This window comes from Vicugna pacos, chromosome 4 (genome assembly GCF_048564905.1).
Source record: "Vicugna pacos chromosome 4, VicPac4, whole genome shotgun sequence".
Lineage (NCBI taxonomy): Eukaryota > Metazoa > Chordata > Mammalia > Artiodactyla > Camelidae > Vicugna > Vicugna pacos.
In genome coordinates, this window is record NC_132990.1 from 47200202 (window position 1) to 47228176 (window position 27975).

At 40.8% G+C, this 27975-nt stretch overlaps 1 protein-coding gene across 1 annotated transcript; it reads right to left on the reverse strand.

The window, feature by feature from the left end:
- Positions 1-27975, reverse strand: LOC102537555 (ras and EF-hand domain-containing protein). Its single transcript, XM_072958998.1, is given in 10 exon segments — positions 1-81; positions 344-452; positions 1081-1167; positions 2481-2545; positions 2548-2624; positions 2740-2881; positions 3169-3439; positions 27602-27669; positions 27671-27787; positions 27790-27975. Coding segments are annotated over 10 exon segments (1203 nt in total).

Consider the following 27975-nt stretch of genomic DNA (forward strand, 5'->3'; position numbering starts at 1 on the left):
TCACCCCCTTGTTTGTGAGAGCTGCTGCTCCTTCGTGGTTGCCTGAATTTTCACTTGCTGCCAATGGGGTTCTGATTTTATCTAAAAGAAAACCCAGGAACTTTTTTACCCCCACAAGTTCACTTTAGCAGTGTCCTTGGCTCTGTGGGAACTTGCCCAGCTATTGAGGACGAGATCAATACTGCCAAGTGCCAACGGGAACCCGCCTCTCAATCCAGTCCTCCTGACAGCCTGGAGTGGCTTCTCCTCAAGCTCACTTTGACAGGGAAGAGAAACAGCATTTTCCGAGACAGCCTGTAACTCTCCCGTATACTTTTTTTGTTTCTCTGTTTTGATTTCTTACCTCAACCATATCTACCCATTCCCGTACATTAAGAAAGCTTTTCTTGCGAGTGACATCGTACAACAGCAAAACACCATGTGCTCTACTGAAGTAAGACTTGGTGGTACTTCTGAATCAGGAAAAGAGAAAAGTAATGGTTCTAATCAGGCAGGCAGTTCGGTGCTGCCTCATTCTTCATCTCTTTTATGCTCACTTTTTTCTCATCTTCTAAAATAAGCCCCAATTGAGAAGAATCTAATGGTGACCTATTACTGTGAAGTAGCCATCCCAAGGGCTAGAATGATCTGGAGAAAGGTAACAGGGTAAGAACCTAGGCTAGTGATTTAGAAGAGCCAATCATCTTCTCCACCAAACAATCCCAGGAATGTCTACAAACCCCAAAGCATAACCAGGACAAGGTTGAGAGCATAATTTTCTAAAAATTTCAGCCTCAGCAACAAGCTGCCAGATCCCATGTGTGGGGCACAGAGAAGGATGGAAAGAGGGGCACACCAGAGAAAAGTTATTTTGGGGGTGGTGGGGAGGGAGTACTGTGGGTAGAAGAAAAACTAACCACAAGGCACACACATGGGGTGAGGGGGCTCACCAGGGGAAGAGCACACCGCCACTTACACGTCCTAACTCTAAACCACGCGTAGTCCTTTACAGGATCTCAAATACGGCCATGGCAACCACACATATTTTTAAACAGTTTGTCTATGCAAACCTCTGCAGAACCCAAACATCATGAAAAGCACTTGCCTCTCCTGACCAGCGTATCCCAGAGCTGCAGGACTGGTCGCTCTCCACCTACGATGAGAGTTTTCGTTTGAAAATCAACTCCTGAAAAGGAACAGAAGAGAACATGGAGGGCACAATGTAAATAACTCCACTGGTTCTTTTTAACTCTCGAGCCCTCTTTAGATGAGACAAGAGCCAGTAAGCCAAAGTTCAGCGAAGAAGAGAGGGATGAACCTGACCTTCAAGGAGACTGCCTTTCACACACTAATTATAAGTCAGACCACACACATGTGCGTGGATGCATGTCTGCAGGCTGGCTGACTTGGGGAAGGATTTATCCTACAGACTAAGGGAACATCTGTGTTCTATTTGTCCATGTAATTAGATGGACTCATATCTGTGTGTGTGTATATGCACATAAATATGCCTACGCGTATATGCAAATATGCAGGTATATATGTGTGTGTAGGTATATGTATATATGTACATGTATATGATTTGTATGTATGCCATGCTCTCTAGCAACCAAACCAAATATTGTAGTCTTATTTGGAATCAAATTGAAGTGAACTTTCAATTCTGTTATCTTGAAGGGTATAACAGAGAACCATACATTTACAAAGACACCCACTGTGAAGAGGGCAATCAATCTGTTCTAACATTTCTAGCTATCAAAATAAGAACTCTTTAGATGAAGGAGAAAAATAAATGATAACCTGAGTATCTTCAACTCCTTTTTCTAATCATTATGCAAATTTGGGAAATCAGGACACTACTTTTTCCTTGTTCTGAGAGATACTAATCATGTATTCCGTTGTGAAGGAGGAGAGGGGCCATACACCTGGTGATGATTTTGACCATAATGGCAAACTGGCCACCAGTAAGACTGATCAACATCAGATGATACCTGATCAGAAAGGCTTCCCCTGGGCACCTGTGTAAAAGTGCACCTCTCTCCCAAACCTCATTTTTTTAATTTGCTTTTCATCCATTTCCCTTCTTTGGGATGTAAGTTCTTTGTGGGCTGGGATTTAGTTGACTTTGTTTATTGTGTATCTGTAGTGCCTACGACATTATGTGACCCACAGGAAGGCTCAGGAAATGCTTGCTGCCTAAATGAATCTGTCTTCTTTGGCTCTAAATTTGGCTTGGTTGATTGCACTGGGTAAGTAGATACCTAAGTCCTTTGTTAGTCTTCCTTTCCCCAATTTAGGCCTTAGACAAAACAGAGAAGGATTATTCTATAGACAAGGACACATACACACACACACACACACACACACACCCCTACCTATATACATATGTACTATACAGAGAGAAAGGGAGAGATCTGTGTATATAAAATCCCTAAGGAAAACAGAATCAAGCTAAAGAAGGTCATTTTCCCATTATCCACTGAAAAAAAGGAACCACATCCAGGGTGACACTTGGATTTCCCTAAAATTCTTTCTTGCAAAGTCTCATGAAGAAACTGGACTTCCCCCCACTGCAGCGTCCCGGGCAAGCACAATCTTGTGAGCCTTCTGGGAGCCGGAAGATTCATGATTATCATCCACCATGTCTGTCCAGGGGAAGAAAGCCACAGAGGATGACAAGGTAGAGCCAGTGTTCTTTCTAGTAAGTTATACGGCATGAAAATGAACAGTGTTCATGAATAAAAGAGTCTCTGAAACCACCTACCTATAGTGAAAATGCCGACATGGACTTTCTTGAGGTGCTAAGGACGCTGCCTTCACTAGCAGACCCCTGGGGCTTCCAGTCCAGGAAGGAAGCCATGCCTTCTGAGTCATACATCTCTTCATCCCTTATAAAAGGAATCTGTTTTTTTTAAGTCACCTGTTAAAAAACAAAGTCTTTTGTTACCCATACACATTGCATAGTGAAGAGAAGAAAAATATGAACCTGAATCTACAGTCAATGCTGTTATGGAACAGAGCAGCCACAAAAGGAAATCTGTGCACATTTTCCCTAACTTGGTAGAGAAAAACATTCTCCTATGTTCACGAGTATGACCTTTAAAACAATGCCCCTGGCAGATAAAACTCAAACATACACGTATTTCTACTGAAGATCAGGCCTAGGAGAGCAGTGGTTTTGGGGCTTATGTCTGTGCCTGAAGCATCATCCCCACGGCTCTCCTGAGTGCCTTGCGACCTCTGAAATCCCCTCCAGTGCTTGTACTCCACCTCCCAGTCATACTGGTTGGAATCTCTGAGGGTAGACAAGCTGCTGTCGATGCAGCTCTCGGGCAGGCTGTCAACGTCACAATTCATCCTCCGCATGGAACCACAGAGGGCCAGCAAGTCACAGTCCTCATCCATGTAGGAAGAGCGGGATGACAAGGGAGAGGACCGCTGTACCTGAGGGCTGGCGATGCTCAAAAATGACACACCAATGGAATCAAGAGGACCAATATTCTTGTCCTTGCACAGAGCCACAATGAGTCCATGATTAAGCCTCAGGGGAAATAAAATGCTCAGAGCAATATCACTTCATTCTATGCAACAATCATTAAGATAAAGACATTTAAATCGAACATTTAATAAATAAAGCTATTTTTTAAAAAATCACCTCCTTTATTTCCTGATACAAAAAGAATTAGAATGCCCAGGAGGTAAGTGCAATCAATCTCAAGTTGTGTTAAGAAAAATGTATAAAGAGGCGGGATCAAGATGACAGATGTGGGGCTCAACTCCTCCCACAAATACATTAAAAACACATCTACATGTGGAACAATTCTCACAGAATCCCTATGGAAGTCTGGCAGAAGCAAAGCTACAAGAAAAGCTACAATTACACAAGCAAAGCTACAAGAAAAATCTCCACATAACTGAGTAAGCCAAAAAAAAAAAAAGAATTGGACAGGACCTGCGCCCCCAGGAGAGAGCTTTGAAAGAGGAAAGGTCTCCTTACCCAGAGAAGCCCCTTCACCAGTGGGGAGATCAGCTCGGACAGACAGGGAGCTTCAGAGGCTGGGAGGACAGCACAGGAGCAGCTTTGAGACAGGCAGAACACAGAGAAGCCGGCCCAGAGGAGCCCAGCAGTCTTCAGTCTGCGGGTGCATGCGGGGCCTGGGGCCTGAGGCTCCAGTTTCAGAGAACAGACTCAGGAGAGAACTGGGGCTGGTGCATGGAGACAGCCTGATGGGGCTGGAGTTGGGTACAGGCTGAAACTGGGAGTGTGTGCAAAGCAACCCGTGTCCTCCACAAAGCCCCCACTATTAACTCAAAAAGAAATAAAAGGGAACCAAATTGGAAGAGAAGAGATAAAATTATCACAGTATGCAGATGACATGATGCTATATACAGAAAACCCTAAAGATTCCACACAAAAACTACTAGGACTGATCAACAAATTCAGTCAGGGAGCAGGACACGAGATTAACATACAGAAATCTGTTGCATCTCTTTACACTAACAAGGAAATGTCAGAAAAGGAAAGTAAAAAAACAATCCCTTTTAAAGTCATATCAAAAAATTAAATGCTTAGGAATAAACCTGATCAAGACGGTAAAAGACTTATACATGGAGAACTACAAAATATTGAGTAGGGAAATTAAAGATGATTAAAGAAATGGAAGGATATCTCAAGCTCTTGGATTAGAATAATTAATATTGTTAAAATGGCCTTACTGCCCAAAACAATCTACAAATTTAATGCATTCCCTATCAAAGTACTCATGACAATTTTCACTAGAAAAATATAATTCTAGAAACTAGAAAAACTAGAAAAAAATAATTCTAAAATTTATATGGAATCTCAAAAGACCCAGAATTGCCAAAGCAATACTGAAGCAAAAGAATGAATTGGAGTCATAACCCTCCCAGACTTCAGACAACACTACGGAGCTACAGTAATCTAAACAACATGATCTTGGCACAAAAACAGACATATGGGTCAATGGAACAGATCAGAGAGCCCAGAAATAAACCCATATATCTACGGTCAATTAATCTTCAACAAAAGAGGCAAAAATATACAATAGAAAAACAGTCTCTTAGGCAAGAGGTGTTGGGAAAGCTGGACAGCTGCATATAAATCAATGAAGTTAGAACACTCCCTCACGCCATACACAAAAGTATACTCAAAATGGCTTAAAAACTTAAATGTAAGATAGGACACCATAAAATTCCTAGAACAGAAGCCACAAGTTTCTACTGTATAGCACAGGAAACTATATTCAATAGTTAGTAATTATCTATAATGAAAAAAGAATATATGTATGTGTATATATGTATGACTGAAACTAGCACAATATCATAAATCAACTATACTTCAATTAAATAATAATAATGATACATTTGTAAACTTCTGTATAGTTCTTTATAGCCTTCGACATGCTTTCACAAAAATCATCTCTTACTCTGCAGAGCAGCCCCATCAGGCAGACAGGAAGTCTGGTATAAGTGAGAAAGTACCGACTGCGTAAAGACAGAAAGACAGCCCATTGCTTACTAGCTGAGTGACTTTGAACAAGTAATTGAACCTGGAACTCAGTGTTCTCCTCTGTAAAAACAGGGAATTTGTATTTTCCTCAGAGAAAATTTGAAAATTTGATTTTTTTAATTATGAAAAAGAGCTAGTAAACTACAGAGTCAATAAAATATCAGTTATTATGGTTAGACAGAACAGTTTATTATTAATCCCCTTTACAGATGAGAAGCTAGTGATTAGAAAGATGAAGCCAATTGTCCCAGGTGTTCCAGGCAGAAATTGCCATGGTCTTGATAAGGACTCTGGTCTTATCACTCCTGACTCTGTTCAGTGCCTATTTGGTCTTCATCATATTCCATATCAGGGCAAGAAACTATGTGTCTCCTCTTGTAAACATTCTCTTGGTCTAAAGATTCAGGATGACATGTAAATAAGTAAAGACAGTGACTAGGAGAATCTGTGGCTCTAGCATAAAGTAAAGGATTTGTCCATTCAAATTCTGTAATATAAGCATAGTACGTATGGTCTAATGACCTCTGGAAATCAGATATAAGGTTGACATTGACAATAATTTTCCAAGAAGGATACTAGGGAGAATTCTTGATAATTCCGGAGGCTTAAATTGCAATAACCCACAAATGCAGTTAATTGTCACTTAATCTCATTCAGTATAAACACTGGAAGGAGCATTAAAAGTTAGCATATAATAACAACCAGAAAAGCAAAGTGATGTGCCCAGATTCACAATGTCACTTTCAGGGATGATTATTTTTTTAAGTACGCATTTTCATGTTAGCTAAGATATTTCCATTAGTTGTGGAGGCAATCTGCATGCAGGAAGTGAATTCAGTACGGTGCCAACGTGTACTAGCAGGCGAGAGCCTACTGACTTTAAGTATTTCTTCCCAAACTCTGCATTCAATGAGGTCAACCTGGTAGCCTGAAGTCAGTAATGGTGGGAGTATTTACACCATGGAAATCGTCAAAAGCTACACATGCCTCCTCCCCTTCTCCCCTCTCCAGAGCCTGTGGTCAAGCATCCACCAGGACACCACTGAGTGCGATGAAGCCTCCTCAGCAGAAACCAATCAGAGCACGGGCCAAAACCAGTCACCCTCTGCTTTCACCTTGGCAGGTTCTCTCCCACTTCTTGCTGATCAGGGATCCTCTAGATCTGGAACCTTCCACAGAGAATGGCAGAAGGGCACCCCAGGAGGTCAGGGGCTGAAGCTCTCATGACTCCAAGTATCTGCTTAACTGAATTTATTTCTCTTAACAAATTATGGAATTTTATAGCCTATGTTCAGTATTCAAATAAAATTTTAACTTTACAACCAGTGGAACTGAGTGAAATAAGACCTAAATAATAGAGAATATACTGAGTTTGTGGATTATTCATTATTATTAAGATGCCAGTTCTCCCCTCCAACTGATCTACAGATGCAGTGAAGTTCAATCAAACCCCCAGCAGGTTTTTTGTTTGTTTTGGGCTTTGTTTTGTTTTGTTTTGGAAACTGACAAGCTGATTCTATGGAGATTGACCTGAAACAGTGAAAACAACTTAGAGAAAGAAAAAAGTTAAAGAACTAATACTTGATTTCAAGACTTACCAATAAAGCCATAGTCATCAATACAGAATAATACTGGCATAAAGACAGACAAATCAATCAATGGAACAGAACGGAGGGCCCAGAAATAAATCCAACACAAATACAGAAAACTGATTTTGAACAAAGGCAATTCAGCAGAAAGCAGTCTTTGCAACAAATGGGCTGGAACAAATAGATATGCACATGCAAAAAATACATAAACTTTCATCCATACCTTGCAAAATGGGTCACAAATGTGAAACCTAAAACAATAAAACTTACAGAAGAAACATAGGAGAAAATCTTTGCAATCTTGGGTTAGACAAAGATTTCTTAAATACCAAGAGCATGATTCATGAAAGGAAAAACTGACAATTTTGACTTCATGCAAACAATTTCTACTCTTCTAAAGACACTGTTAGGACTGGGAACTATATTCAATATCTTGCAGTAACTGACAGCAAAAAAGAACATGAAAATGAACCTATGCATGTTCATATATGACTGTACACCAGAAATTGACACAACATTGTAAACTGACTATACTTCAATACAAATATATATACATTTTTAAAAGACACTCTTAGGAGAATGAGAAGACAGGTCACAACCTGGAATAAAATATTTACAGATCAGAATATCTAAAGAATTCTCAAAACTCAGCATAGGAAAACAAATGACTTGATTTTAAAAATAAGCAAAAGATTTTAACAGACACTTCCCCATAGAGGACATACAACAATTGCCTGACAAGGAGGGTCAAAGAAGGGAGGTGCAACACAGGGGCATGAGAAATGAGGAATCCAACAGTATGTGAACTACCTTGGCTGTGGTGATGGTTTCTCGGTATATACACGTATCCAATCTTATCATATTCTACACTTAGAGTATGTACAGTTTATTGCCCTTAAGCTTCAATAAAGCTAATAAAGCTGTTACAATATGTTTTTAAGAACCGCAAGTGAAACAATGGGATAAACACTACATGTACAAGAGGAGTCAAGGTCAGGAAGAGATGAACGGGGCTAGGGGACTAGGGGAGGGCATTGAGGAGAGGGGAAGACTTTCTCTGAGCTTTCTAGAATTTAGGAAAGTGGAAAGGAGTTACCAAGGTAGAGAAAATAGCTGGAGTGAAAGCAGAGCAATGAACCTGGCTAGAGCCATGGGGTGAGGAACTGGGTGTGGGGGGCCGAGATGAGTCACGCTTACTGGACGGATCTGCAGGAAAATCTTCACTCGGCCTGGGCCTGGACGTGTTATTCAAGAGAGACTAGGAGACTGGAACGAACTGGCAACTAGGTGTCATCCCAGAGCCAGAGCTGCTCAGGTGGCAGCGGTGTGCTGGGGTTTCAGAGACCATGTCCAGGCAGGGACTCACCATCCACTTACGCTATCACCATGGAAGAAAGATGCTGTGGATGCCATGTATTTGCCACCCCTGTACCAAAGCCAAGGAAAACAAGGAGGATGTTATAATTAACAAAGCATTAAGTTATAAGGGGCGGGGCCACGGTCGGGGTGCATGACAACCAATTTGGGAAGTGCTTAGCTGGAAGGCTCAATGAGGTTTGATGGCAGGATAACACACGTGCAGGATAAGTGTTTGATGAACGAATGAGTGCACAGATGAAATGGATGGAAAGGAGAAAGGCAGAAAAAACAGGATTTTACTGTTTCTAGACTAGAAAAATGCTAACAAAAGAATGGGATAACTATTGAACTGAAGCTGGCCCATGGACTCTGAATCATTCAACTGCTGGACAAAACATCCAAACAGTTGTTAAACATGTTATCACAAGATAAGACAACAAAGAGTCACAAAGGCACACATGCGGTAAAGCCGTTTAAGGTGAAGCATCTGAAAGAAGACACGGTACACAAAACAACGGAAAAGAGCAGAATGGCAACGTCCACGGTGCCCCCACCACACCACAGGACCGCAGGCACCGCGCTGTGCACGCACACAGGTCATCAGACTTGACCCTCCTTAAAGCAGGTAGTGGCACTGTCCCACTCCACAGCTGGAACAAAGGCTCAGAGGTTAGCTTATTTTTCCAGGACCACTTAACCTAGGCAAGGGCAGGACCAGGAGGCAAAATAAGGTCTATCCGATGCCAATAGCCAGGCCCTTCTCACTCAAATTTTCTGCCTCTCAAAGTTAACCGGGCAAATGAATAGGAAAAAAATGGGGGGGGGGTGGAATTCAACCTAATATTAGCTATTCAAAGAAATAGGTCTATTTTCTGTTTTCAGTAAACATTAATCTCTCAAATATATTTCATAAGGAAAAAAGATAATTATTTGGCCTATGGAAATCACTGAAAGTAGCAGCCAATCAACTGTGAGAGTTCCTATACCAATGACTAAAAGTATATTCCATTATAAAACAGCGAAGTCTGCAGAGAGAATTTTAACTTTGGCCGCCTGGACTTGCTGCACCCCGAGGATGCCAGGTGTCCAGCCCAGAGAAGGTGCTAAGAGGATTCACTGCATGAATGTGCCCAGCCACAAACTCCTGTCTTCCCCGTCTTGTGCTCTGCAGCCTGAATCCTCTGATGCATTTCCCCTTCCAACTCACTCCACTGCATGGCTGCCTTGTCCTGGGCTCTGCAGTTCTAGAGGAGGCATACCTTTTCATTATACTCTAGGGCTTGGAACATGAAGAGAAAACTCTGACCTCAGCTATTACAAGCTCTCTCTATTTTACAGATGAGGAGAAACATACCATTTAAAATAATATTCCCCATTCCTGCCACATCATAAAATGAGATTGGCAATCTGACCAGTTAGGTGTAAAGAGACATAGAAACTAGATATTGAACAAATGGAATAGAGTAGATAAAATGGTATTAAACTAGATTGTTCCAAAGAACAGAGAAAGATACCAAATTGCTGAGAGGCTCTCAATAAATTCTCAAAATCTTTTTAGGTGCTATGACTGAGCTACAACCCTAGGCAAAAAAACAAACAAACAAACAAACAAAAAAACAACTCCATGGCAAAGACATGGTTAGATATAATTTTTAAATTTTATTATATGGAACGCACAATGCTATATAGTTAGAAGGCAAATAAAGAGATCTCAAAAGTTATTTCTAATCAGTTTCCTAAAGTTCTAGAATGTAGATACAGTTACCTTTTAGAAAATTCCTGTTTCTTTTTTTTTAATTGAAGTATAGTTGGTTTACAATGTTGTGTTAATTTCTGGTGTTCAGCACACGGATTCAGAGATATATAGATATATAGATATATATATCTTCTATTTGTTTTATTAATGTGATCAGTAAATACATTTCTATGGAAACAGAGCATACTGATTAGCCAAAATGTTGGAAATAAGTAAACTTCCTTGAGAAGAGTTCCAGACAGTTTTATGCAGCAATTGTCTCACATGGTGACATGTGTCACTTAACAATGGCTGAAGCTTCAGATTAAGCCCCCCCCAAAATACTTTTTTCTCTCTCAGCTCTGTGTCCAATTATCTAAATGTTCACATGCATACATCTTGCCTACTCAACTAGGTTGTAAGTGACTTAAAAGCCCCCATGAGACTCATAGAGTCTCATTTGGACCAACAGCATGGTGTTAATAAAAGGAGAAACAGTACCTAAATAGAAGACCTCCCATCTTCCAGTCCCATGGCTTCCACTGCACCATCCTACTTGCTTTCAACTTAATTTACTTCCTCCCAGCACAATCTGAGAATGCATTAACTTAATTTCTACCTAAGGTTCCAGACAAGCACTGATGGGTGCAGAGAAGACTCCAAAGTAATGTTTTGAAGGACTTTTCATTTTCTGCTCCTATTTACTTGGCCACTGTTACATCTTCTTTGGAGAAATGTCTTTCAGGTCTTCTGCCCATTTTTCATTGGTTTTGTTTGTTTGTTTTGTTTTTTGAGCTGTATGAGCTGTTTGTATATTTTAGAAGTTAAGCCCTTGTCAGTCACATCATTTACAAATATTTTCTCCCAGTCCATAGGTTGTCTTTTCATTTTATTTACAGTTTCCACTGTGCAAAAGCTTACAAGTTTAATTAGGTCCCATTTGTTTACTTTAGCTTTTATTTCTATTGCCTCAGGAGACTAACCTAAGGAAACATTGCTATGAGTTATGTCAGAAAATGTTTTGCCTATGTTTTCTTTTAGGAGATTTATGGTGTCCTGTCTTAATTTAAGTCTTTAAGCCATTTGAGTTTATTTTTGTGTATGGTATGAGAGAGTGTTCTAACTTCATTGATTTACATGCAGCTCTCCAGGTTTCCCAACATCACTTGCCTAAGAGACTTTTTCCATTGTATATTCTTGTCTCCTTTGTCGAAGATTAATTGACTGCAGATGTGTGGGTTTATTTCTGGACTTTCTGTCCTGTTCCATTGAGCTACATGTCTGTTTTGGTGCCAATACCATACTGTTTTGTTGACTGTAGCTCTGTAGTAATGAGCATGAGATCAGGTCTCTCTATCAAGTGGACCATGAGACTGTGAGATATTTGACTCAGCCTGTCTAGCCTCCCATCCACAACACCCCATCATGCCTTAGAACTAAGCAAATTTTACCCAGAGAAAATCAGCCACATACTTAGGCATCCTTTAGATTCTAGTTCATAATACCACTCCACATAAAAATATTTGCTGGTTTCTCTTTCTTCCAGCAGATCTTCTATGCTTATGGCAAGCTCAACCTGTCCTCAGACCTGGTAAATGCCCCTAGGCATGCACATCTCAGCTCATCCAAAAGGTGCTCTTCAAACAACTCAACTTAAAAAATGGGCAATATTGCTAATACCAGAGACACGCAAATCAAAACTACAATGAGATATCACCTCACACTGGTCAGAATGGCCATCATGTAAAAGTCCATAAATGATAAATGCTGGAGAGGGTGTGGAGAACAGGGAACCCTCCTATACTGTTGGTGGGAATGTAGTTTGGCACAGCCATTATGGAAAACAGTATGGAGAGTCCTCAAAAAACTGAAAATAGACTTACCATATGATCCAGCAATCCCATTCCTGGGCATGTACCCAGAAAAACAATATAATTTGAAAAGACACATGCACCCCAGTGTTCATAGCAGCACTATTTACAATAGCCAAGACATGGAAACAACCTAAATGTCCATCAACAGAGGACTGGATAAAGAAGCTGTAGTATACTTATACAACGGAATATTATTCAGCCATAAAAAAGAATGAAATAATGCCATTTGCAACAACATGGATGGACCTGGAGATCGTCATTCTAAGTGAAGTAAGCCAGAAAGAGAAAGAAAAATGCCATGCGATTAGTTTATATGTGGAATCTAAAAAAAAGGACACAAATGAATTTATTTACAAAACAGAAACAGACTCACAGACATAGAGAACAAACTTATGGTTACCAGGGGCTAAAGGGATTGGGAAATGGATAATTTGGGAATTTGAAAATTGCACCTCTTGTGGAGTGATGGAAATGTTAGCTAACTTAATTGTTGTGGTTTCATGGGTATATACAACTATCAAAATTCATCAAATTGCACATCTTAAATACGTGTAGTTTACTTTACTGTAGGAAACATACCACAATAAAACGTTAAAAATATAAAATAAAATGTAAAAAAAAAATAAAAAATGAAAATATGGTTGCAGCCCCCAAAAAAATTTTTTTTTAATTTGTCAACATTTATCCTCCACCACAGTGGATTAGAGTGATATCATTAATCACATGACCCAGAAGACACAAATCTCCTGAAGAAGCACCAGCATCTACATCTTTTAAATTTATATTCTGCACCAAAATAAAGTGGAATGTAAAAGGCCTACAATTCTGAAGCATCTAAGGATGGGAAAAAGTCAAGAGTCATAAATGGAGAGAGTTTACTTGACATGCTTTGTCTTATAAAAGCTAAGAAACTTGTCAAAGTGTCAAAGAAAGTACTTGCAAGGGAGATAAAAACAGAGGACTTGTGACAATCATGGGCTGACATATTTACAAAAGTCAATGTGTACACGTGTCAATACCAAAAAAAATAGGATTGAGAAGATCCTCCATTTATTAGAATTTGCTCTAAGCTTATCACAGAATTTGTTCTTGAAGTGCTCTTCAGCCAGTGTACAGGGAAGACTTTTCTTAATTAAAAACATTATGACCTAAGGACAAGAGTCAATTGCTGATGTCAACAATTTCGAACTGAATAATCAAAAAGTGTAACTCTATAGAAGATTACAAGCAATTTTATGGGGGAAAAAGCATACTAAGATCACATTAAAAAAAAGATATATTCTTCAGAAAAATATTAGAGATAGATATGAAAAAGCAATTTATTAAAATATTTAAATATTTTCTAAAACTAACTACTCTGCCTATGTAGCTTTTAAATGTTCACATAATTGATATAAAGATTTTCTTTGTGCTAAGGTACATGAATGTTTCATATATGTTAGAAATAATTGTATTTTTATTTATTTTCAACAAATTTTAAATAGAACTACTTTATGGACCACATATATAATAAAGGCAATTTGTCAGAAAATAAAAGAATATTTCAATAAAATTGGATAATTTTAAGTATGTCAGTTCCTCTAATTTTGGTCACAAGAAAATTCTGGTTTGGAGAACCAATTCTACAGTTGCTCTGCTTTCCTATGTTATTTCCTTCAACTTTCTCATCTTCTAAACACTCTCAGGTATTCACTGTCCTCAAATATTTTACACAGTGTCCAACACACAAGATACACATTTTCAACAAAGACAAATATGTTATATCTTGGTTGATTTTACATCGTCTCATCCCTTAACTAATTTTTTTTCAATTTTTGAGACTGAAAGAGTCAGGAGCCCAGAAATGAACCCACAAACTTTTGGTCAACTCATCTTCGACAAAGGAGGCAAGAATATACAATGGAATAAAGACAGTCTCTTCAGCAAATGGTGTTGGGAAAACTGGACAGCAGCATGTAAAACAATGAAGCTAGAACACACCCTTACACCATATACAAAAATCAACTCAAAATGGATTAAAGACTTAAACATAAGACAAGATACAATAAACCTCCTAGAGGAAAACATAGGCAAAACATTATCTGACATACATTTCAAAAATTTTCTCCTAGAAGAAATAAAAGCAAGAATAAACAAATGGGACCTAATGAAACTTACAAGCTTCTGCACAGCAAAGGAAACCAGAAATAAAACAAGAAGAAAACCTACGGAATGGGAGAAAATTTTTGCAAGTGAAACCGACAAAGGCTTGATCTCCAAAATATATAAGCAGCTCATACGACTCAATAAGAAAAAAATAAACAACCCAATCCAAAAATGGGCAGAAGACCTAAACAAGCAATTCTCCAAGGAAGACATACAAATGATCAAAAAGCACATGAAAAAATGTTCAATATCACTAATTATCAGAGAAATGCAAATCAAAACTACAATGAGGTATCACCTCACACCAGTCAGAATGGCCGTCATTCAAAAATCCAAAAATGACAAATGCTGGAGAGGCTGTGGAGAAAGGGGAACCCTCCTACACTGCTAGTGGGAATGCAGTTTGGTGCAGCCACTATGGAAAACAGTGTGGAGATTCCTCAAAAGACTAGGAATAGACTTACCATATGACCCAGGAATCCCACTCCTGGGCTTGTACCCAGAAGGAAATCTACTTCAGGACGACACCTGCACCCCAATGTTCATAGCAGCACTATTTACAATAGCCAAAACATGGAAACAACCTAAATGTCCATCAACAGGTGACTGGATAAAGAAGATGTGGTATATTTATACAATGGAATACTACTCAGCCATAAAAACCGACAACATAATGCCATTTGCAGCAACATGAATGCTCCTAGAGAATGTCATTCTAAGTGAAGTAAGCCAGAAAGAGAAAAAAAAATACCATATGAGATCGCTAATATGTGGAATCTAAAAAACAAAAACAAACAAACAAACAAAAACAAAGCATAAATACAGGACAGAAATAGACTCATGGACAGAGAATACAGACTTGTGGTTACCGGGTTGGGGGGCGGGGTAGAGGGTGGGAAGGGATAGACTGGGGTTTCAAAATTGTAGAATAGATAAACAAGATTACACTGTATAGCACAGGGAAATATACACAAAATGTTATGATAAATCACAGAGAAAAAAATGTGACAATGAGTGTGTATATGTCCATGAATGACTGAAAAATTGTGCTGAACACTGGAATTTGACACAACACTGTAAAATGATTATGAATCAATAAAAAATGTAAATAAAAAAACAAAAAAAAAAACAAAAAAAAAGAGTCAGGAAACAGCTTTATCCCTCCACAGTCAAAGTATATTTTAATACTCGCCTATGATCAAAACCAAAACTTTTTGCACTTCCTCTCTGGAAATCAAACCCTGCACATGAGGCAAGCCTCTCCCAAAAAGTTGCCTCTTCCCTGAAGCCTGCCCTGACTGATCGAACCACAAGAAATCCTTCCCCTGTCACATTTTATCTGAAGCTCTGTGTACTGAGTTTTCTATGGACGTTTTATCTTCCCAGTTACCCTAGCAGTCTCCATATTCCTTGCAGCACCCAGAGATCTGACCGGCAACAGATCCGTGTTAATGAATGAATGAGGCCAGAACCTGGGGAAAGAGGACACTGGCGGGAAACAAAGTGGAGAAGGCGGAGCTTTGTACTGGATGTGAGGCAGGCTAAGGACACAGCCACAGGGAAGTCAAAAGAAAGAGTGATGAGGAGGGGGCAGATGACCCTTGCCCAGCACAGGGTCAGGAACGAGACAAACTGTGGGAAATGTGATTGCCAAATTGAAAAGGGTCAATCCCCTTCTGAATACAGTGAGAAAGGAGAGCGTCTAGAGAGCACACCAGACTGCATCTAAAACCTACAGGCAAGAGCATACACTCCCCTTCAACCCACTGGCTGCCTCCTTCTTCGTTTATTTTTCCCCTTTCTCCTTCCACAGTTTCTAACAGGGGAGGTGCCCAATATTTCTTACCTAACCTACACTAAGAAAGCTGAGAAGAGTCAAAAATCATCACCTGAAGAAACTGTCTTGCGGGATTTGCAACTAATGTTCTGATGCACAGAGGCCCCTTCGTCTTCTTCCACCTCAGATTTGTGTTTTTAATGGGTTGAGATTGCTGAAATCGCAACTCCTGCTGAATGGCTAAAACAATGTTGGGGATCCTAAATATATTCCAATAATAAACTGGGATGCATTTTTAACAAAAGATTATTTATGTTTAAGTTTATAAATACTATTATACATCTGTGAGTTCCAAAAACACAAATTAAGTCACATGATTTAATGTCCATGAACACAGACTTAACATATTGCATTACAAAGATAACCCACCATCAGCTCCTACGGAAGAGGATTTGCTTGTCTTTCTAAAACCTCCCAGTGACTTCTTCCCCTGCCTCCATAGGTCAACTAAACATTTTATTTTTTTAACACTTTTATTGTGGTATGATTTCTGTACAGTAAACTACACGTTTCAGATGTTCAATTTGATGAGTTCCAATGAAACCACCACCACAATCAAGACAGCTAACATTTCCATCACTCCCAAGAGGTCCCAGTGACTTCTTAATGTACTACAGAACCGTGAGTATCAGTAAAGGATTCATTTTTCTCTCCCAAAATTAGCATTTTCTGGGATATAAGTGCATTCCATCTGTTCACTCAGCAGCAAACATATTTCCTGAATTCATATTTAATATATATAACACCTAATACTAACTACTGAATGACTGGCATTTAAATTATTGCTATTGTGTAAGGAGAATTGTTAGCTTGAACAGTTAAATCTTGACCTTATGCTCGAGCACATAAGATCCTGGCACAAAATCTTTTAGAGATTGTACACAAGCTGCTCTGGCCTTCTCAAAAGTCTTTCTCAAAGATTACAAGAGTTTCCTCTGAAAAATCATGTAATTAAATGAGAATTTCGTTTCTATGACATCTTTGAACTATCTGAAAACTTAGTGTCTGTTTAGTTACTATAAAAAATACATCATAAGAAGATTTTTTAATCTACTTTTAATTTTGAGTCATTGGTTTTTATCTGCCTACCTTGCTACCTAATCATCAAACAAAAAGACAAACCAATAATAATGGTTTTCCAGTCTCTCCTGTTTATGCAGAGACAGACCAAAAAATATCCAACTAGAGCAAAATTAACTACGGAGATTTCTTTCCTGAACGTATTTCCTCTTTAAAATAAAATATTTTTGACATCTTTCATTTCAACATTTCAACAGTTAAAACCCTTTGAGAGGTTCCTGGTCTCATTCGATAATACCTGGGGTGTATTTTCCACAAGGCAGAAGTTTCCTGAGATGCACTCCACTGCTCATCAGCTTTGGACTTCATTGCTTCCCCAGCAACCTGCAGGAAAGTTTAATTACTTTTTCATTTGATTTTCTGAAGAACCAAAGGGTGATTTTCTGGAATGTGATTTTAAAAAGAAGGTAGCCAAGAATCCTATTAAAATCTGACTTTTTCACATTACATCAGGATCAGGTGCCCTGAAAACTAGTCTGCTTTTATGCTCCCAGAGCCACAGACCACTCAGACAGCAAACCTTCAGATCTGCAGACTCTATCTCCTGAAGGAATCTGACCTCAGCCCCTCAGGAGAGCAAAGAAAAGAAAAACCACTCTTCCTTAATTGAGTCATCATGTCAGCTCACTGGCTCATCAGATAAGGAAAAAGCACTTTCAGTCAGCTGTGTATTTACATCTCTCTCCATTTACATTTTTCATCCCAAACCTTTACTCTGCTCTGGTTTCCAGTTCTGGTTCCCTGAGGTATGAGCTGTCCTCTCTCACCTGTGTGGCTAACATCCCTCCTGGGGTGTACAACTGGCCTAAAAGCTACTAAACAAAATGGAAATAAATGCTGAATGGTTTCTTTAAATGCAAGTGGTGCTAAAGAAGGAACTATAATAAAGTTATTACAATAATCTGCATGAATGGACAAGGAGAACCCACAAAGCAGTAGTGTATGTTTATCTCCATGTATAGTTTTTGTAACATTCCCCCAAAACTCAAAAAAAAAAAGCATTAAAAGTAATTTCAACAACCAACGATGGAGTGGGGGCCCAAGATCTAAGTGCAAGCCCAAATCCTGCCAGACTCCTGTGGCTTCATCACAGCCTAAGACCACGCCCCCTATGGCTAGATGCCTACTTCTCACATGTATTCATAATAATAAAAATCCATGTTTTGTGCTTCTCTTTCTAAATGGCATCATTTCTACAAAGATAATTTAGAACTACAGTGTCTACTTTGGGGAACTTCCAAAATGAACAAAAAGGGGAAAGGACTTAAAATATACATAAAAATGAAAAAGGAATAAAATCACCAAAAAAAATAATAATAATAATTTCAAAATGAAGGCAGCACTCCAGCCATCTGAAACTCATGTATCTGGCACCATGAAGAAACCAAAAAAGACTGAAGGTCAGGAAAGAATGAACAGCAGCCTGTGAGACACCCCTCCTTGGCAAAGGAATAACCTGCATGCAAAAGGGGATTTAAAACACAATTCTAGTATATCTGATCCTTTTGTTCTCTGAATTTTCACTAAACGAAGGTACCCAGGAAAGAAAGAAGACCTAACAGTACTAAGTTGCAACCTGGCAGCCTGACAGCAAGAACAGACAATGCACACAGGAACTGAAAAAGGCAAGCTGAGCATCCCCACAAATCCTGGGGACGTCACTATAGCCCAGGATGAAAATCAGCTTCATAATGATGACCTGTGTTGGTAAGGAAAGTGGGAGTCATTTTTCAAACAGTTATTAAAAGTAAGGCATTGAGTGAGTCCACATGCTTAACAAAAGACATGTGACACACTGCCCATCACGGCACAGTATGTGATAGACAAAAGGTAGAAATGACCCAAATGGCCATGAATAGAAACATGGATAAACTGTGCTATCTTCACACAATGAATCCTCTACAGCAATGGAAATGACACATCTACAGCTACAAGCCCACGAGCTTAATGTTCAGTGCAAGAAGCCAAACCCATGTAGTAAGGAAAAGAACCGGCCAGAGGTCCTGACTAGGGTCAGGGAGGGGCTGCAGGGACTGCAAGGAGCAGCGGGGCTTCTGGGTACCAGGCTGTTTCTTGACATGGATGCTAAATATGCAAGCTTTCCATCTGGGAAGATTCAGCAAGCTGAACACCAAGCTCTGAGCCCTTTCCTGCATGTGTGTGTGTCTCTGAAGAGTGCATTCACAAAATGTCACACAATGTACTTGGTAAAGTCTAAATTTCTTATCTTCATGGTACATTCAATCATGAACACTTGACAGTTCAGATTTCAAGTCACCAGAGGCAACCCCAGGCAAAACTGAAAGCACATGGTGATGTTTATCTTTTCCACTTCAGTTCCACAGTCTCTTGCTGGGGCTTTTCCACCTTTTTAAAAGCAACTCCCAACCAAATGTGGCCAAATCCCAAACCCTCATTTCTCATTTCCTCGGCAGAGTTTAATACATGCACAAATCTCCCAGGGATCCTCCTAAAATGCAGAGGCTTCAGTGGGTCCACAGTGGGGCCTGGAGTCTGCAGGTCTAGAAAAGCCCCCAGGTGTTGCCCATGCTGCTGGGCTGAGGCCTCGAGCTGCAAAGCCTGAGACAAGACATTCTGTAAAGTCAGAGTCAGCTGAGCTCCCGGGAGCTGAGAGATGCCTCGTCCCAGGAATATGAGCGTGGAACTCACAGCTTTCTTACGGCTGAGTTTTAGGAACCATCTCTGGTAGAACGTCCTGGGCTTCCCTCTGCCTCTCAAATTGCACCCCTGTTAGCAACCACCAACTCAGGGACAAAAACTAGTAGTTGGGGACAGTGAAGTTAGAACCTGTTCCTACTCTCGGGAGTTCTGTACTCTTTCTCATTAAAACGTCAGACTTGGACTTCTGGGCAGAGTGCCTTTCCCATCCATAGCATTTGCAGCAGGGAGGGGGAGTGGGGGAGGAGACAAGCAGAGAGCATGCAAGCAGGCAGTTGGCCTGGGAAAGTGCTGGCATGATGTGCCCCATGGCTGAGGCTGCTTAAATCCAGGATGCCTTTTCCACGAGGGGTTCAGTGTGGGGTCACGGATATTCTGATGAAGAGTTAGGTTGTAGGGTGAGAATGGAGGGGCAGACACCAGGGTGAATAAGCGCTCATCTCCCCAGGGGGTGCATCTCAGAGCCATGAACACAGGTAGGACAAGCCTCTTCTTGGTAGAGAGAAATATGTTAATGACTTTAAAGTCGCCCCAGAAGTTGGTATGTGGTTTTGAAATGTTTAGGCATTTGGAAGGGGTACAAGAAGCATATAACATATGTGTAGGGATTTTTCCAGATTCAAATAAATATTTGAACATTTCCTGGTGCATATTTTATAAGATGGAAACAGAAAAAAAAAATCCTCTCTGATCTCTCCAAAACTGATTCCCATAACATTAGGAATCTCAAAAACAGAGTATCTGAAAAACATTTTTTTAGTAGCTGCAATGGTTAATTTTACATGTCAACTTGGCTAGGCTGCGGTGCTCAAATATCTGGTCCTACGTGTCTGGACGGTGCTGCGAAGGTCCCCTGTACATGAGATGAGCATTTCAATCAGTTAGACTTTGAGTAAAGCAGATTACCCGCCACAATGTGGGCCTGCCTCATCTAATCAGTTGAAGATCTTTACATGAAGACTGACCACCCCTAAGGAAGAGGGACTTCTGCCAGCCCACCCTGCAGATTACAGACTTGCCAGCCTCCACAGTCATGTGAGCCAATTCCTTAAAATAAATCCACCCACCAACCCCACCCGTCCACCTCTATACACACACACACTCACATCTTATTGGTTCTGTTTCTCTGGGGAACCCTGACTAACACAACGATTTATATCATTGTACTTTCATTGCGGTTAATCACATAAACAAACGTACTGCTTCACAGTGAATACCCCCAAGCATTGCTTAAAAGACTTGAGTAAGATTATTCAATTTACTTAGTTGAATAAATTGAATCCAATAAGAACTGAATTCTTATTCAGCTGCTGAATAAGAACTTCAATTTTAAATATCATTCTACAGAGTGGGTCGCTTTTTAAGGCCCAAGTGCTCACCTCTAACAAAACATTTAATTCTCACCAGGTTCATTAGGATTGTGACAATCTGTCTACTAGATGTGAGGACTTTCGTGGACAGATTTTTATCAGCCTGAAGACAGTTTATTCACTGTAGTCTTTGAGGAAAGAGGCCATGCATTATCTTTTCAGACCAATATAAAACCTCTGGATCTGTACACACAGTATCAAACTAGCCCTATTTCTGGCTTGGTATCTTGCTTTCACCTCCCATGAATCGGTGCTCAAGACTAGGGCTGCTCTGCCACACTACATGTTCCTACAGCATCAGTGAGCTCGCCCCCGAGGTCAACAGGTTTTTTGAGTGCCTATTTTTTTGTTACTGTTTTTTTGAGTATTCTGGTTGCAAAGCTGTATAGATATGGAGAGATCCACCCCATCCCTACTTTTGTTTCATATGTCCTGCTTGTGTTTGCAGAATATAAGGTTTTTCCAGCATGTATGTACTAGAGCAGAAATGCATGCCCTGTAATTTATCGTTAATATCCCCAAGCTAACCACCTGTGCCAAACTGAAGTACATGCTACGCCACCAGATCCCCAAGGAGGAAAAGAAAAAGTATTTGCATCACAAACACTAGTTTATAGCACGACCATCAGAAAACATGGCATATGAACATCCTAACACATGGATTTTTCCAAGCAAATATCGGTTGACACCTCAGAAATTCGTCCACCTCAGCCACAGCGGACTGTAACTCTATTCTATAGAAGGAAGAATTATGAGGTGACTGGGTCACATCAGGCGGTGGAACTCTGCAGCCACCCTGCGCAAGGAGATAGGTAACAAGTCAGCACATCCTGCCCCATCTTTCCCGGACCCCTCCACCTCGGGACCAGGCAGCCCCAAGAGGGGTTCAGATTTCAGAATGAATAACTCATTTGCTCCTTTTTGTTTCCTATTCAGACATTAAAAAAAAAAACACTCTAGGTCAGAGATACCATTATACAAGGCCACTTGGGCATGCTCCGTAATCGTGTGGTTTAAATGATGACAAGCGGGTATCATGGCTGAACATTCCCCAAAATGTCCCAAAAATAAATTTTTAAAAAATTGAAATTGAAGAGCATGGTTGCCCTCAGCATGTGTGTGGTGGGAAGGGGCTCTCAGAATGTGTCATTATCTCCAGTGTTTCTGCATTGGTCACCTAAAAACAACAGGTGTGAATACAGTTAAGGGACAGATCCTGTATTTAGGACTGATCCAAAAAGATACAAGACACAGAGCTTTTGTGGCTATCCAAATGTCTTATCTCTGTAAAAAAAGAATTTCCGTGTTTTCATGATGTTTGCTTTTCCTGTGGTTAAGAAACATATAACATGAAATTTACCTTCTTCGCAAACTTTTAAGTAGACGGCATTGTTGACCATGTGCACATTATTGATCTCCGGAGCTTTTTCATGTTGAATGACTAAAACCCTAGAACCCACTGAACAGCAACTCTTCATTTTCCAATCCCCCAACCCCTGGCAACCACTGGTTAAGAGTCAGCCACTTTAGATACCTCACATAAGTGGAATTATACATTATCTCTCCTTCTGTGAGTGGCTTATTTCACTTAGCCCCATGTCCTCAAGGTCCATCCATGTTGTCACATACTGCAGAAATTCCTTCTTTTTTTTTAAAGTCGAGTGACATTCCATTGCATGTATAAACCCCATTTTCTTTATTCATTCCTCTGTCAATGGACACTTAAGCTGTTTCCACCTCATGGCTATTGTGAATAGTCTGCAATGACCATGGAGGGGCAGATACCTCTTCAAGATCCTAATTTCAATTCTTTTGGATATATGTGCAGAAGTGGGATTCCCGGGTCATACGGTAGTTCTAGTTTTAATGTATTTGAGGAACTTCCTTACTCTTTGCCTCAGTGGCTACACCACTTTACATTCCCAACAACAATGTAAAAGGCTCCAATTTCTCCACATTTTTACTGGCACTTATTACTTTCTGTGTTTTTTTTTATAACAGCCATCCTATCTTAACAGCTATGAGGTGATATCTCATTGTGGTTTTGACCTGCATTTCTCTGATGATTAGTGATGTTGAGCATCTTTTTATCCCCATATAAATGTTTCTCCCTGAAGGATAAAATATTCTAACAATGAAAGGAAATACCACTGTGGTACCAGAAAATATGACCTCTCATCACCAAATCCCCTCACTTTTCATCAGAAATCATTCCATTCCAATTGATTTTTTTTTTACATGTCTTAAAACTGGGACAGACAAGTACATCCAGCTTCAAATGAAGAGAAAGAAAGACAGCAGGCCCCAAGGTGTTCTGGGCAGCTCAATGCTTTCAGAGCTCAGCCCTCCTCCCCCAAGGACACACCCATCAGGGCAGCATAACCTGGAGGTAGAAAACATCTTACAGCAACAACTGCTGAGCCTGAACAAGGTAACTCTGAAAAGCACAAGAACATCCAAGAGCAAAAAAAAAGAATAAAGACAGACTATCTTCAAGTCAAAGCACTAACCCACAAACTTGGAAGTGGAAGAAAGCAATGATTAAAGATCTAAATTAGGGAGCCATGGGACCACATGCTCACAACCACAAGGATCTTCAAAGCAAGATCACACTTGACCCTTGGATTTACCAGGGCACAGGCAGGAAACAGGGGTTGCAAACTGGAAACAGTTTCTTTACCATCTCCATGCTTTGACCTTCACAGAGTATGCAAAATTGGAAATTTCTACTTAAAATCTGGATTTTTCACCATCCTTTATAAGCTGGCATTGCTGGCAACTCTGGGCCTACATCCTGCACCCTAACATCTGTCCATCCCTCCAGCAGATAAAGCAGAGGCTGGTACTGGGCCCCAACTCCACTCTGCTGGGTCAGTGTTACCTGCCTGGCCCCGGAGTCTCTGAGTTTGTGAGCCTCCCTCCGTGACATCAGTCACAGCCCATGGGATGGGAAAAGATGGTAATCTGGAGATAATTTGACTAAGACCCAGAATCTCTCTTGCTGGAACTGTAACACCACCACACAGAATAAATGGAGACAACTTCTCTATTGAAGAGAGGAAGAAACTCCCTGAATTTAGTTGGCCTGCTTGATTTCTGACCCCCAGTGAGAGCTGGACCCAGACCATCACCTTGTGACTCCTTCCGTTCATTACACTCCATCACTTCTGGAGAGAGAGGAACTGGCCAAGAAACTGTGATTTTTGACTGATATGATTTTCAAGCACCCAGTTCCCAGCGCAGTCCCAGGTACGTGTGGGTATCAAAAAAAAACTTTTTAAATAAAAAAATGAATGAATGACATAAGAAAAGGGCAAGAAGAGTTCCCTCTGTGGACAAATGACAAAGCTGATCCTTAAGACCGGAGCGATTTAAGATGAAATTTTTCCACAATATTATGCCCTCAATTTAAATGACCAACAAGATCAATATGCAATGAGAAATGGAGAAACTAATATTTTCAATCTTACATAGTTCTTGAGGCATTCAAGTCCTTTTAGAACAGTATTTCTCACACTTGATTAACATATAGACCTTCTTAAAAGAAAGTACCTCCTACAGATTCCAGAGTTGACATAAATACCATGTTACTTAACTATGAACAAACATAAACCAGATATAAACTCCTCATCCTTATCGCTCAAAAACATTTATGTGACCAACACACATTTGCAAAATCAGTGGAATGAGATTTAGCAACATTCATTAATTCTGACAAGGGATGCGCCTCTACAGAAACTGCATCCCCACAGCCACTGTCAGTGGTAGAGTGCATGCTCAGCATGCATGAGGTCACGGGTTCGATCCCCAGTACCTCCATTAAATAAAAAATAATAATCATAATAAATAAGTAAATAAACCTAATTACTCCCCCCAAAAAAACAGAACAAGCCCCAATATATTACAGTGTAAAATGAACAAATACATGATTTTTTTAAGATAAAAACTCAAAACTTCAAAGTTCCTGCTCACAGGGAGTCTATCAGGCTATGCCCACAACACATGGCGTTTCCTGCAAATAACTCTCTTGCCTTTACAAGCTCTTTGAGGAAATTTTTGAGAAATGTTTCACCCACACTTTGAATTTCTTGATGGCATGAACCACATCTCCTCCTTCTCTTTGTCTCCAGGGACCTACGACAGTACATAAGACAGTGCCTGGAAGAAAACAGGCATTCAGTAATGTTTGCAGAATTAATTTGGCTGAAATAATGGCAATGGCATTGTCAGTAACAAAAGATTGCTATCACATTTAAATGGGAGGCAGAGAAGGGGAACAGCTGTATGAGGAGGTGGAATGGAAGCCACCCAACTTACCAAAGCAGTTCATGTTCATTCAGAACAGTTCAATCAGATGAAGCAACTCAGTTTAGCCCTTTTCCACTTGAACAGAAGGTAAATACTGTACTTGTCAATCTCACATTAGTCAGGGGTGTGGCTTAGGACACAAGTCTACCAGGTGACACCAATGCTATTAAATTTAATAACTTCAAGAATTGGAAGGGCATCCTGGTAATAATAATGTTACCAATAATATTAAGTCCTGGTTTGTATGCTGACCCTAACTAAGAAGGTCATTTTGATCATTTAAAGGTTAAGTGTCAACTATTTGCTACTGAGATTTAACAACACTGAAAATAGTTCAGTGTGCATGTGTATGTGTGTGTGTATAAAATATGACGTGGGCTCACCTTTCCTTATTCCTAATACTGCTACCTTTTTCAACTAGCTGGACCCCAACCAAGTTACAGATAAAAGATGATTCAAAGTTCATGACTGAAGCTGTCCCATGGGGACCATCCCTCCGCCCCCTCCCGCACACCCAGCAGTCTAGTGCCATGTCTCCTCCGTAGCTCCGGGATCTTAGATATCAGCTGAACATTCGTTTTCTCCTTAGTTAAATTTCCTGGGTTTTTGTGATGATCAATGGATTTTAAAGAAAAAATAAAAACAACACAAAAATGGGGTGGGGGTATAGGGCTTATAGCAAAGTTTAAATTTTTCTACTTCCCTTCTGGAGACACTGCATTTTCACTCATTTGAAAATAATAGAAAAGATGGTCATTACACCCACTTTCCTATACAATCCCTCTTATACTGCAATCAGTCACGTTCCATGCCCAGTATCCCCCAAACTTTCCAAACTGGGGGGAGAAGCTTGGCAGAGGAGGAAGTGAGGACTCCAGCCTTACAGGTCTAAGCAGTGAAGGGGTGAGCCAGCCCACTGCTGCCTTCCAGGGCTATTTCCTTTTCTGGGTCTTTTGTCTCAGATATGTGAACTGCCAACCAAAACGATGCTTTCAGATCTTCCTAATAATGACAGCCAGAAATCCATAAAATTTCAATGAAAATCCAGAGAGCAGAAAAACATTTTATAGAATTAACATACTATAGTGCCTGAGGAAGAAGTCAAAATAGCTCAAGAAACACCATGACTCCAGGCAGAGACAGATGCAAATTAAACTCAATAAAACCTGAGTATCTTCCCCTCCATGCCGGAAACCTGCAGGCATCCCCTTTTCGCCTGAGAATTAAGATAAGTAACTTGATGTTGAAGTTATGTTATTTCTGTCAGAGCCAGAAGAGTAGAGAGTTTATCATATGGTTTTATCATTTTATTTTGTGGTACAAAAAGCGAGTTTTTCAATTCACAACATCTTGAATCAAATGCTTCTCTTTTATTAACTGGGCAAGTCCCTTAACGTCTTTGGGTATAAATTTCTCCATCAATCAGATAAGAAAGTCTACGCCCTCAAGATTATTTTGAAAATTATACGAAAGAACTTGTGAAATATCTAGCACACAGTTGGCATCAAAGAATATTTGCGTGCAGCAATAAGATGCACAACAATGTCTTGGTTTCTACACAGTAGCAGGAAAACAATAAATACAAAAACCACTATAGAGAAAGCCAAACTGGCTAACGAACGGTCCGGGTCAAAGCTCAGGGTGGCCGCTTGGTGCATCCTCGGGGCCTAGAGTAGGAGGTTAGATTCAATTATGCCGTGGAGGTGCGGGGAGCGCTCCTAAACCCGTGTCACGGAAGAATCTCCGCACACTGCGGATTCCACTTTGGCCAGTGTTTACTAAGTGCCCTTTGCAGGGCTCATATATGAGCAAGTAAAACTTTCTCCCCAGATTCTGACTCTGAACGCATCCCCTTTCCTAACTCTAGGGGACCTCATCTTGAAATAATTAAAGTGAGTCGATGAACGGAGAAAAGCAACTCAGAGTGCGCAAGGTCCCGCAGTGTAAGAGGAAGACACGGCAGTGCCCCAGAGAGGACAGGAAACACATCCACCACCTCCCGCCCTCCAAACCTCACACGCACCTGCCACGCACCTGCCACGCACCTGGGGATGAACTTGGCCTCGAACCCAAGCCGCGCCTGGACTGGAAGTACTGTCAAGCTCAGCTGGGGCACGCCAGGTCCCAGGGGGCGGCCAGAGCCGCCGCCGCCGCGTCCTGGTCGCCCTCGTCCTCCTCGCCGTCCCCGGGTGTCGGACACAGCCTGGGCCGCGGCGGACTCTGGCTCCCGGGGCCCCTGGCCCCAGAGCCGTCCCCCGCGGCGGGCCCCGCCGAAGCCGCGCGCGAACTCCGGGAAGGTGATGTGATGGCGCCGTCGCGGTCGGCGTGGAGCCGCTGGAACACGGGCTCGGCGTCCGCCCGCAGCACGCGCAGCTCTGCGCACAGTCTGCTCAACTCCTCGCGCTCCAGGCGCCCCGAGCTGTTTGCGTCGCAGGCGACGAAGGCGGAGCGCAGCAGAGCCAGTTCCCTCATGTCCCCGCCCACCTCCAT